General features: G+C 39.8%; 1 protein-coding gene across 1 annotated transcript in view; it reads left to right on the forward strand.

The window, feature by feature from the left end:
* Positions 1-12,062, forward strand: part of YY1 (YY1 transcription factor) — a 200,717-nt gene extending 188,655 nt beyond the window's left edge. The window contains exon 5 of the mRNA XM_069208324.1: positions 8,771-12,062. Within this exon, the coding sequence (XP_069064425.1) occupies positions 8,771-8,953 (183 nt within the window). The 3' untranslated portion in view covers positions 8,954-12,062. The remainder of the gene's footprint in view (positions 1-8,770) is intronic.
* The last annotated feature ends 915 nt before the right edge of the window (positions 12,063-12,977 follow it).

Raw genomic sequence — 12,977 nt, forward strand, 5'->3', positions numbered from 1 at the left:
CATAAACTTACAGGGCATTTTCGTTCCAGGTCATAGAAGTTCAGATTACCTCCAGACAGCGGCAAGATCCCAAAACAGGCTCCCTAGAAGAGGATATAGACAACTATCCCTTGAGGCCTTTACCCCCAGATGACATTGGGATATACAATCAACTCAACAAAAGGGCAGCAGATAAGTACAGTGTAAAGTTAAGAGGAATAGAAAGCACAGTCATGCTTTTACAAAAGACTTTGCTTCCATCTCAGAGAAAAACTCAATACCTCCTTGTGTTGCCAAGCATACTGGACCAGAGAAGGCCTTTAACGAACCAGCAGCACGCAAGTGCATAACACCAAGGGCTGAAAATAAATAGAAGCATTCCTTGAAGTATCTACCTTATGTCAGACACACAGTGCCTGCATACTCCATTATTGCAGCAGTAGCAAGAAAGAGAGCAAATATTCCCACAACATCTCGGCTGCCTTAGGACAAGGAGACCAAGAAAATGGATATGGTGGGAAGTAAATTTGAAAGGGGAACTGCTACGGAGTGGTGCATTGCCAACTCTAATGCACTGCTTAACATGTATGCTTATCAACATTGGGAAGAGATGGAAGAGCTCATGAAACAAATCCCTGAGTAATACCGCAAAAGAGCACCGTCCCTCGCAGAGGAGAGAAAAAACATATCAAATACCTGTCTGAAATCAGCTTTTGACACTGCAGATACAGCAATCAGACATATGATGGCAGAGACCACCCTAAAAAGACACGCTTAGCTAAGAGTATCTGAATTCAAAAGTGTGGTCCAAGTAAATATTATCAACACCCTCTTTAATGGAGAAAAACTGTTTAGAAGTGCGGTGGATGACAGTTTGCAACAACTAAAATAGGACTACAGGACCGCAAAATCCATGGGGGCCTTCAAGTTCAGAGGAAATCTACGAGGCTCCACACTTACAAGAAGACTGATAGGGAGAGGGAGTTTTCAAGGCGCAACCTCACTTCAGGAAATGCAAAGCTCTAACTAGTCACAAACTCAGGCACAACAGTGCCAGTTTCAATCTACACTATGACAACCCTTTGAAGGAAGAGCAAGAGGGAGACCACAGCCACAAAGAGGAGCAGCAATTCCAGTTAGTAAGTGACTCTATTCAAAAGAGCCCCCTCACACACACACGCCACCTGTGAAAGGGAGAATAAAGGATTTCTTCTGAGTAGGAGAAAATAACAGACAAATAGATAATAAATATTGTATTGTAATAGTATTTATATAGCGCTTACTACCCCTGATGAGACGTCAAAGCACTTTTCGGCGAATAGCACGCTACTCCGGAACCCAACAAGAATTAGTGATGGATTAGTATCGGGAAATATGAGTACAGTTTTAGTATTATTATTGAGTTAATTTGAGCCACGGATATGAGAGTTTAATTAGATTGACTGGCGTAATGGAGGGGTGGAGGAGGAAAGAATCCAGAAGTGTTAATTGGGAGTATATGGTAATAGGATTTAGGCTTGGGATGAGTAAAGGAGGATGGAGGAGGGAAGAGTCTGTGGAAGGGGTTAGGGAGATTATAGTAGCAGGGTGAGATAAATGAGGGCGAATTTAGTAGGGTTGTTTGGGAGATCATGGTAGTAAAGTGAGGTTTGGGAGTTAGATGTGGAAGCGGAGGGAAGAGCTTAGGCAGAGTTGCTTAGGAGATGAAAGTAGTAGAATGGATTTGGGATGGGTTAGAGTGGGAATGGAGGATAGATTGATAGAGACGTGACATATGATGATGGGTAGATAAGTGTGATATAAGATGAGAGCAGGGATTCATAGATATGTAGTATAACAACTCACCCAGGAGCCATGCAATGACCCACGAACATGCCAAGCACAGAACAACATACATGTATATATGTGTGTGTGTATATATATATATATGACACACACATGCACACATATATGTACATACAATACATATTTAAAACCATGGGTAAATATACTTAGTTAAACAGGTTTAAAGAGTGTGTGTAGTTTAGTGTTATGACATAGTAGCGATACATATTTTCTAAAGAACTATACATATCTAGAAATCAGTGCTTAATTTGTGCTTGTTGGTGCCGGTGCTGAGCACCGGCACTTATTTTTGAGGGCCGGCACTTAGTCTTCTGCCTCAAGCATTTGCTGCGAGCAAAAGACACATTTGGGAAAGACGGAGGAAGAGAAAACCGAAAAAGCGTCACAAAGAGAGAAAGTTGCAAGAATGAGATGAAGGGGTAGGGAGTGGCTTTAAATGGATTGAAGAGGACGAGATGGCTTCAGCATTACGCTGCCTCAGTATTCCGTGTTCGCACATTTAATTGCGGCATCCACGAGTTTAAGATAAGGGCTTTGGGCACCGGCACCTTTTTATTCACAAATTAAGCACTGCAGGAAATATACATATAATCAGAAAAAATATTTATCAACATAGGCATATGCAGTCTATAGTTGTTTGAATATGGTGGTTATGAAGGAAAGAGCCAACTCTTGAATAGTTTTCTGAAGACAAGAAAGTTATCTGTGGCTCTTATAGTTGGGGGTAATGAATTCCATAGTTTGGCTGCTTGATGCGTCGTAGAGTCTTCAAGGTGATGAAGCTTGTTCATGCTCATTTGTCCACTTGGGCATTATGTGATTTGGCTATTGCATAGAACAAATTAAGTCACCACCAAGGAGGGGCCCAAAGCAAGTGGTCCATACAAAAGAGGAAAATATCAGATTGTTACAGGAAATGCAAGAACTACTTCAAAAGAAAGCGATAGCAAGAGTGCCTGAGGACGAGACTACTCCACATAGTTCCTGATACTAAAATAAGGCTGATTTTAGATCTCTGATTTGTAAACACATTCATAAAAACCCAAAAATTCCAAATGACAACTCTGCAGGAGGTCATTCCACAACTTAAAAAAGGAGATTTTTTGGTGACAGTAGATCTAAAAGATGCATATTAACATATCACAATGAACAACAGGCAAACAAATTACTTGCGCCTTTGTAGTAAACAGAAAATTTTCAGTTCAAGGTGCTTGCATTCTGAATCAGTTCGGCACCATGAGCGTTAACAAAGCGTTTGGTCACACATTTAAGAAGACAGAGAATACATGTTTATCCCTTTTTAGACGACTGGTTGGTGAAAACAAATTCACAACACAAATACAAGCAACACACGAACAGTGATGTCAACATTGCACAGTCTGATTTTTTTTCCCCTAAACAGAGCAAATTTTCACCCACGCTGGCACAAGAAAAGCTGTTCCTGAGAACGAGAATCAGTTAATTAGAGGGGAAAGTAGACCCTTGTGAGTAAAGAATGAAGTATTTTTGCAAGAAACTCTCTGGTACCATAAGGGTCATTCTCTGAAGTGAACGGGGACAATACTGGGGAAAATGCCATCCTGCATTCTTCTTTTACCACATGTGAGGCTACATATGAGACCAATCCAGGAATGAGTTCAAAATCAATGGTCACAAGCCACAGGAAGTTGGGAAGATCTAGTGGCTGTCACATAGAATGTACAGGAAGAGATGAAATGGTGAAACCAGACAAATATAGCGATTGGAAGACCATTCTCTGACTCCGATCCCACAGCTACCGTTACTACAGACTGCCTCGCATATGGGTTTGCGGGCTTATATGGGGAGACTCAAGATCAGAGGACTTAGGGGAGACCACAAAGAACTCCAGCATATCACTGTTTTAGAACTAAAGATGGTGTTCCTAGCCTTTAAAGCCTTTCATCTGTGGGGAAAAATCATTTTTAATTCAGACAGAAAAACACAACAAAGATGTCCTGTCTCAAAAAAACAGGGTGGAACAAAGGGCCAGATGTACGAAAGGGTTTTCCCCATACTATGTCTATGGGAAAATGTGTTCGTACATATGGCCCAAAGTCCTTTGTAGTATCAAAGCTTGCACAAGAGATCTGGAGGTGGGCCATCCAGAGGCAAATAAACATAACAATACACCTGCCTAGGAAGGACAATGTACAAGCAGACAGGGTGAGCAAACAAGCATCCACATCACAGAAATGGGAACTCAAACAGTACTCAAACTGGTTTTCAGATAATGGGGAATGCCATACATAGATCTGTTTGCAACACCAGAGAACGCAAAATGTCAATTCTTTGCGTCTAGGCACCCACATCTCCCGATCGCTGGGGAGTGCTCCGTCAATACATTGATCAGGGAAATTTGCTTACATTTTCCTCCTGATTCCACTATTACACAAGGTGATTAACAAATGCAAACAATCTCCAATGACACCAATTCTAATCGTGCCACAGTGGGTGAGACAGGCCCGGTTTTCAGTCAAAACCAATAATCAAAAGATTTCTGGAGGGAGCAAAAAGATTAGCACCTCCAAGGGAAGTGCTAGCACCAACTTGGAACTTAAATTTAGTGTTAACTCGACTAATGAGGAAAACTTTCAAACCTCTTCACAATGCATCATTAAAACTGGCCACTTTCAAAACAGCTTTTCTTTTAGCAATGACTTCACTGCATAGAGTCAATAAATTAAAAGCACTCACAATCCAAGAACCATATATGCAGATATTGAAAGACTTGTCAGGAGGACATAGGGCCTGATTATGACCTTGGCGGATGGGATACTCTGTCACAAGCGTAACGGATATTCTGCCTGCCATTTTATACGTTTCATAGGATGTAATGGAACTTGTAATATGGCGGATGGGATATCTATCAGGTTTGCGACAGAGTATCCCATCGGTCAATGTTGTAATCAGGCCCTTAGTGTTTGTTGTTAAAGGTCGTATCTTTTTTTTTTCTTTTCACATCAATATATATCAAGCTTTTTTCAAGATGCAAAAACTCCTGTGGAAAGTGCATTGCTCATGTTAGACGCCAGAAGAGCGATAATGTATTATGTGGAAAAAAGCTGGACCAATCAGAAACGGAAAACAACTTTTTGTCTTTCTCAGACAACAAAAGAAAACCAGTTACAAAAATACCATTGTTTGGTGGATTTCACAAACTATTCAAATGTATTGTGAAGCTGCAAAAGTACATCATTAGCTTTTCACACAAATACACCTTTGCAGGGTATTTGCAGAGCTTCTTCTTGGACGTCAGTTCAAACCTTTAAAAAAAAAAAAAAAAAAAAATCACTATTGCATAGACATTCAAATGAACAAAGAAGCTCAAGTGGTGGGACAAAGGGTATTGACGCATTTATTTTCAAACTTTTATACATCTTCAACCCAACCTCTATTTTCTGGATTCACATGCGACCCATCCACCTCCCCAGAAGATGAGGAAACAATTTAAAGAGAAAAAAACAGGGGAAAGAAAAAAAAGAATGTGAAGATTGTAACCAAACTTGGAGTGTTTACAGTGAGGGCGTCTGATTCTTGCAGCGTGAGTGGTCACCTTGTGCTGGAGTTCTACAAGTGGAACCTCCACTCTGAAGTAACCTGATATTTTCCAGGTTGGAATTTCCATGCATGGATCTCCATTTTGTGTTATACATTTTCTTTCCCCAGAATTGTTCCACGGGGATTCCTTCAGGTTTAGCTGGTCTCTGGAACTGCTGTGATCGTTTTTACCCTCCCACTTTTGTCGAAAGTACTACGGGTGGCGCAGGTAGAGCCAAACCTGTTCACCCCAGATTGGGCTAAGAGAATCTGTTATGCCAGTCTGTTGCTCCACACAATTTAGTCGTCTTTTTCTCCCGCACAGGGCAGACCTGCTCTTGCAGCAGAACTTTCATGTCTTCCACCAGAATGCACTAATGTTGCGGCTGTAGGCATGAATATCGAGTCCTGTAGACTTGCTGATGAAGTTGCATATGTCTGCGTGTGAATCAGAGGGCACCAACTCCTTTTAAAGTTAGTTTTTTTTGTATTGCAATTCGTGTTTTCCTGGCAGTTGCAACGGTTAAGGGCGATTTGACTGCCTTGTATGTCTTAATGTGTCTTCCTTATCTTGCTTCCCTGTTTAGATCAGTTAGTATGTGCTTTCTGTAACATTTACTTTGTTTCTCCACTCTCTCTGTTATCGTTCCTCAGTGGGATTTAAATGTTGAGTTGAGCTTTTTGGAATTTCATTCTAGCTGATGGGCAGTTGCCACTTTGGGTTTCTAACTTCAAAGACTGTTGGTCGCAATAACTTTCGCTCATAGAGTTTGAGAACATCAGACCCTCTCAATTTGTCGTGTTTTTGCACTTTCTTTACCTAGGTAACTGGGTCATGCACCTGCCACATCCTGTTTGTTGTTTTATTTATTTATTTATTTTTTGTAATGGAACTCAGCCTTTGACCTTGTTTTTCTACATGGTCAAGGAACTCTCCCGTGACTTGCAGTATCTTTGATGTACTGCAGGGGTACCTTACCCTGTATACCTAACTTTGCAATAGTTCCAAATGCTGAGCTGCACATATATCCTCTCTAAGTGCCTTGTGAAACAGTGGTCACAGGCAACTGGTCTTTGGGAGCATCTAGTGTTGGCGAGCCCAGGGTTTTTCACAAACTGCAATGGTGGATCAACAAAAAGTTGTTACTGGGAATGTCATTATTCAACCATATGTCCACCAACACAGACACATCCTACAACAGGTGGGGAGCAGACATGGGCCTTCTTACTGTCCATGGGCAGTAATAATAATGCTTGCACATTAGTGTGCTTGGACTGAAGGTAGTTCTGTAGTGCTCCAAGTGTTTTACAGACTGATTTGCTACTGAACAAACAGCATAACCACCATGTCAGACAAGTGGGAAGACACCAAAGTTGAAGAAGCGAGCACAGACGGTCTGGCATTGGACCATTTGTAACCCTCCCAGTGGAACACTACCTGGGGGGAGGACAGCAACTTTGAAAGCCTGCACAGCAAGGCTCATCTGCAGACATAAAAATGGGAAATCCACGCCCAATTAATCCAACAGTGCTTACACCATTAGATCTGTTTGCTGTTCACAGTAGTGTAAAATGCCAAAGCTTCACACAATCCATGGACAATGCTCTGATGAGTTGGTCAGGGATGTTTGTGTATGCTATTTCCTCCACTACTGCTCATTCAGTATGCAGTTAGGAAAATGCAGCTGGCACCAATGAGGATCATTCTCATATCACCCACCAGTGTACTCATTACTTCTGGAAATACCCATATGTCCCCCCACAAGAAGCGGTCTGTATGCCCTGACCTCCTCACCTAGTACCAACGTCCGCTGCAACACCCCTTATCTCAGGGCACTGAATCTTTAGTTTTGGGATCTGAAGTCTTATTTCTGTGAGCTTTCAGAAGGGTGGCTGAAAATTGTCAAAGAATATCAAAAACTCACCTTATGGATTTGTTATGCAACCAATTGTGATATATTTATCTACTATTGTAACATTCTCTGTAAGCAGCCCTTGTATGCCTCTGTGCAGAATATAATCTGTTACTTACTGTAAGATTTGTGTACCTTTCCACAAGGGTGCCGCACCATTGCAGCAATTTACCTGCAAAATAGAGGAGACTTTTAGTCTTCAAGATCCCTGTTAGTAAAGACACTAGTCCCTTCATCCAACCTCAGCTTTGTTCTTCGATAGTTCATGTCACTCCCATTTGAGCCTTCGCATACTTGCCCAATATAGTTCATTCGTGAGAAGTGGCTTGCCTCGTTGTAAAGACTTCTCTCCAGGGAGTTAGTGTACTGCAAGTTTAATCAGCAGAGGAGGCTTTTTTTTTCCAAGTGTACAAAGATCCATTTGTCCTCCTTTTTTCTGCCTAAGGTCAATACCTCATTCTCATTGCAACTGTTGATTTGCCACACACACACACACCTCACCACCACCACCCCCCACCCCCACTACCCCTCCACCCCCACCCCACCCCCTTCCCTCCAAAATGAGCTTTACACACCCTAGTTGTAAATAGGCAATCTGTACTCCATTGACCATATGAATCCCTTTGGGATGGACAAGCATTTATTAGCTTTGGCCCGCTGTCGTGTTGGCGGGCCTCGCCAGATGAGTTGTCTGAAGAATACTATGTCAAAGCCAAACACACTATTCCACGTGTAAAGTGCTCTAGCACAGAGTGTAGAGTGGGCACTATAGCTTACCTAGGCTAAATTTCACTTGCAGTGTTATGTTGCGACACGGTCCACACATACACCAAAAGTTACTCTGTGGATATTTATACCTGACAAGATGCTGAAGTTGTGCTAATCGTACTTACAGGTTTGTTCCAAACATCTTGTTCTTGTGCTCGTTTCTCTATATCTACTTACTCTGACCTGTTTGGGAAAAACGCAACCTAAGACAGCTGTCTATGTTCTGGTTTGTTGTGGGTTTCAAGGGTGGTCTTATAAGTCACCATGAAACCTGTACGTCGGAGAAAAAGGATTTGCAATACTCGTGCCCAACACTTTATGGAAGTAGTTTACAGAGCATAATGTTCAGTAGAGTCACAAGCTCAAATCAATTGTTACAGGTAGGCAAAAGTTTACTTACCAAAGTTAAGTAACTTTTCTTCTTTGTAATCATAATAGATATGAAATCCAGAGCTTTTGACATGCTTGTATGTGTACGTGTTTCCATTTGTTCATAATCTTGTTTCAAAAGGAGAGGAACTAATCGAAAGCATTTGAACGTTTTGAAGTGATAGAGCCCCAACTATGTGTCTAATAGCATTGTTCCTGAAAGACTACTTTGTTTTATGAAGTGTTGTAAAATCTGACAGCAGGCAACGTTTACATATTAGTCAGTCATTTATTGAAACTGAAATTACCACGTTGATGCAGTGTCTTTACTTTCACAGTGCACGTTTGAAGGATGTGGAAAACGCTTCTCACTGGACTTTAATTTGCGCACTCATGTGCGAATTCATACTGGAGACAGACCCTATGTGTGCCCTTTTGATGGCTGTAATAAGAAGTTTGCCCAGTCAACTAACCTGAAATCTCACATCTTAACACATGCTAAGGCCAAAAACAACCAATGAAACTACACAGGGCAAAAACGTCAAACTCAACAAAGCATCTTATTAGACTATGAATGGGGAAACTATGCTTCCTCTCGTATGGCTTCTACGAAAGAATTTTAAAAAGAATCCTACAAGCCTAATGGACATGTTTTGATATAGTACAATAAAAACTTAAAGGATAATATTGCTGGGATGCTCTCTTGCCCTGTAATCCGGTTTCGAGAACACCGTTTTTGTACAGTTTGGTCCCAACAAGAGGACAGTTCATGAACTTGCATCGAAAAAGACACTTCTTTATACAACAGTGCTAAATTTGGACTTTTCACGGTCTTATAAACACGAAGCTCACCTGTTGCTTAAATTTTTTAATTTTGTATTTTCCAAGTGTGCATATTGTACACTTTTTGGGGATATGCTTAGTAATGCTATGTGTGATTTTTCTGGAGGTTGATAACATTGCTTGCTGTAGATTTTCTTTAAAAGAATGGACAGTTACTGTACTACATGCATACTTCAAAAGTATTTTCCTGTAAGAAAAAAAGATTATATAGGTTTTGTTTGCTATCTTAATTTTGGTTGTATTCTTTGACTTATCACATTTTGTATAATTGTACCGTATAGCCGTATTTAAATCATGTAGTATGAAATATTAGCCGTGATTCAATAGTGCTAATCAATTAAAACCCATTTTAGTCACTTTTTTTTGTAGGAACAATACTGCCAGATTCTGATGTTCACTGTAATTATCTTTACCTACTCACGCTGGAAAGTGGTGCTGATTTGTAGACTATATTGTACAGGCCCTGGCCTTTTAACACTCAATATGTGCATCCCTTATAATATAAAGGACAATAAAACTTCGGTCCAGAGGAAAAAACTTGGTGAAAAATTCTCTCATCAGAGTTTGTCGTTTGCTACCCAAAACTGGCCTAACTTCCTTTTTAGTCTCTCAAATTGGAAAGTAGATGAGGCGTACCCAAAATTTACCAAGATTTCTACATGCTTGTGTGTTAATGATGTTTACAGCATGTTGTCCAACTTTAATGGAAGGCATTACAGATATTTAACTACACAATTCTACCATGCAAGGGAAAGATGAAGTGATTTTACTCTATCTACGTAAGACCTGAAAATGTAATTGGAAATATTTGGTTTCTACAGGACATTTGGTGCTTTACATCAGTCCTTCTTATGCCTTTTACTCACATAGTTAAATGTTGCAGAGTTAACAACAATGTCAAGTTGCATTTCTGGCGGCTAAATTATTTTACAGAGAGATTTTGTGTTGCGTACCTCAGTAGTTTTTAACCTTACCATGGTAATAACTTATTTAATGTCTGCACCTGTAGTATGGATCTGTCTTTATAAGAGGTTGTGTTTAATTCGTTCTTTCCCAGCAACCATTCAACAAAGAAAATCCATAAGTGAAAAGATCTTTTAGCTGGAAGGAGTGTGTAGGATGTATCACTATGTCAAATAATTCACTAAATTGGCTGCTATAATATAGTAGAATTCCACTTGGGCTAATTTAATTATAAAATCGAGAGTGCAGCATATGATTAAGCTTTTAATCAATCTAAAAAAATGCACAAAAATGTCAAAATTGGTTCTGATATCTCTTAAGCATTCAGTTTTAAGGCTCAGGTTCATTCGTAGCATGTCAACTTTCGTTGGTTATTTTGCCATATACCAATCTGATGCAGAAAAATATGCAGTTTTTGAATGTTTAGTGCAGCTTAAATTTGTTCAGAAATGCATGAATATGCTACGTTCTACTTAAGACAGATAACGTGGAAAAGTTGTAAAACTGATTGGAGAAAACAAATAGGTGATTATACTTTCTTGCCAATGTAATGTTTGAATACATGTCTGACTCTGCATTTCGGCATGTTTTGTCTCCTTGCTCTTGGCAGTTAGAAAAGACCCAAGTTGTGGATAGGACGTCTCTGATCACTAGTAATGGACTAGTTGTATGTTACTTTACATTCACTGTGCTCACCGTAATGCATGCTGAGGTGCTTCCACAAAGTCAAAGAGCACAATACAGATGAGTCCTGTTTAGATGAGCAATGAGGCCCCGCCCTCTATATTAACTACCAAGAACAATAAAAGTGCAAGGAAGGCAAGGCCTCCATAAATGCATTTGAAAAGACATATATGTTGATGCATAAGTTGACAAAATCAAACATGCAGTTTTGATGAAGTTCATGTCAGCCACACTATGCAATCTAAATCTCGAGTGGTGACTTTCTCTTTACACAACTGCACTACAGCACAGAATTCGGTTGATGACAGTATTTACCAAGCCTCGTTGGTGAATATTGCATAATTTAATAAGAACGTGGATTTTCTAATAATACCAGTGAAGGATAATGCAACATTGATAGTTAAAAATCGTTTGCCTTCACAGCAAGCAGACATTTAGACAGGCATTTCTATTGAAGGCATCCATTCTTAAGATCTCGAAAAGCCAATATTGGTGTGAAACATCTTACTGAAATCTTCCTGCCGATACTTAACTGCAGAAGTTGACCCCATGCACCTTTTCCGTAGAAAAGTACCTGACCCTTAAAATGCACTTGTGCTCTGAGAAGAAATGAAACTACCTAGTTTAGGTTATTTTCACCCAATGTTGGGCTGTGTACCATTTGTTCCAAATCTGTTTGTACTTAGTTGGAATTTGGGGGTAATAAAAGGTTTGTGCCTTTTACACACAACCCATGTTTGAATAATATTGTAGTATTTTTTCTTGGTGTTTGTGTTTATGTTCTGATTTTCAGGCTTGTGGAAAAAAAAAATGTCTTGAGTGAAATAGTCACACAAACCCTTCACAGGTGAGGTCCTAACCTTGCATTAATGGGAAGGTCCAGTGTCTATTTCAACCAATGAGTGCAATCAACTATTAAAACCAAGGGAGTATGCCAATATTTGAATTAAATCGTGTATTTAAGTAATGCTGCTGCATGCATTTTGCCTTATGTGCCTGTGCAAAAACCATGACTTGTTTCTTCCCTCAGAAAAACCCCAGGGAGATATACTGTTTCCTAGCTGTTAACTGGATATATGTATTCTTCCCAACTCTTTATGCACCGTATTTCAAAGAATAAAACAATGATTTATTTGTAAATGCACGTTTCTCATGGTTCCCACAAGTGTATTACCACTTTATCCATGTTGCCCAATTTAAAGTAAGATTTCTGAATTCGTTTTCCCTTACTTGTGATCATTCAGCAGCGCAGTATTGTTTCCTTATTTCCCCCTTTAGCTCTGTATGGAAGAAGTTGCTTGTCGAGTATCAGTCCTATCTCAGGAAAGTCACTGAAACAGGGTATTGGTGTAATTTTGTGTGGCACGATTTAGGTTGAAATGAGCATGGCTGGGTTTGCCTAGCGTTCACATGCCAATCAAAAATTCTTGTTGATGGTTTTATCATTTTGTGTAGCTTTGTAGACTAATGACCTAAGCAAGAGGGTGCAGGTGTGTTGTCTGTATATATGAACAATTGAGATGGTAACATATTTTTGAACAATTAACTCGCTTTGCTTTTTTAAGTGCCGTGGGCTCTGGTTTTAGTATATATTTCTATTAGCCTCGTGTATCACTTGTACTGCTGTTGGTTGTTTCTGTCAGCAGGGTAAAAATGCCACGTTCTTTGGTTTTCTGTGCAGTCTGCTTGATTAAATACAAATTGGCAGTTTCAAGTAGTGAACTCTGAAAACGTTTGGGCATTTTGAGTAATAATTATTGAATTGAAGGATCAATATGTTTAATGCGTTGCTTTCAAAGCCTTATTTTTCTAATAATTGTATTGATATGTCTCATTTACATCAGCACAGGATTAATTATAACCGATATGCTTCACCGTTTCTTTTACGTTTCTTTCTTGCGACTCAGAGCCGTTTAAAGACTGCAATATTTGCTTTTGGTTAATACGAAAGATGACGCAAAGGACGCTCGCTTTAATATTTATTTCGTGCTCATATTACTTGTGGTAACACATGGTTTAAAATTTGATGCATCCAAGTAAGTGGGTGTTGAGCAT

The sequence above is a fragment of the Pleurodeles waltl genome, chromosome 9, assembly GCF_031143425.1.
Source record: "Pleurodeles waltl isolate 20211129_DDA chromosome 9, aPleWal1.hap1.20221129, whole genome shotgun sequence".
In the NCBI taxonomy this organism is placed as follows: domain Eukaryota; kingdom Metazoa; phylum Chordata; class Amphibia; order Caudata; family Salamandridae; genus Pleurodeles; species Pleurodeles waltl.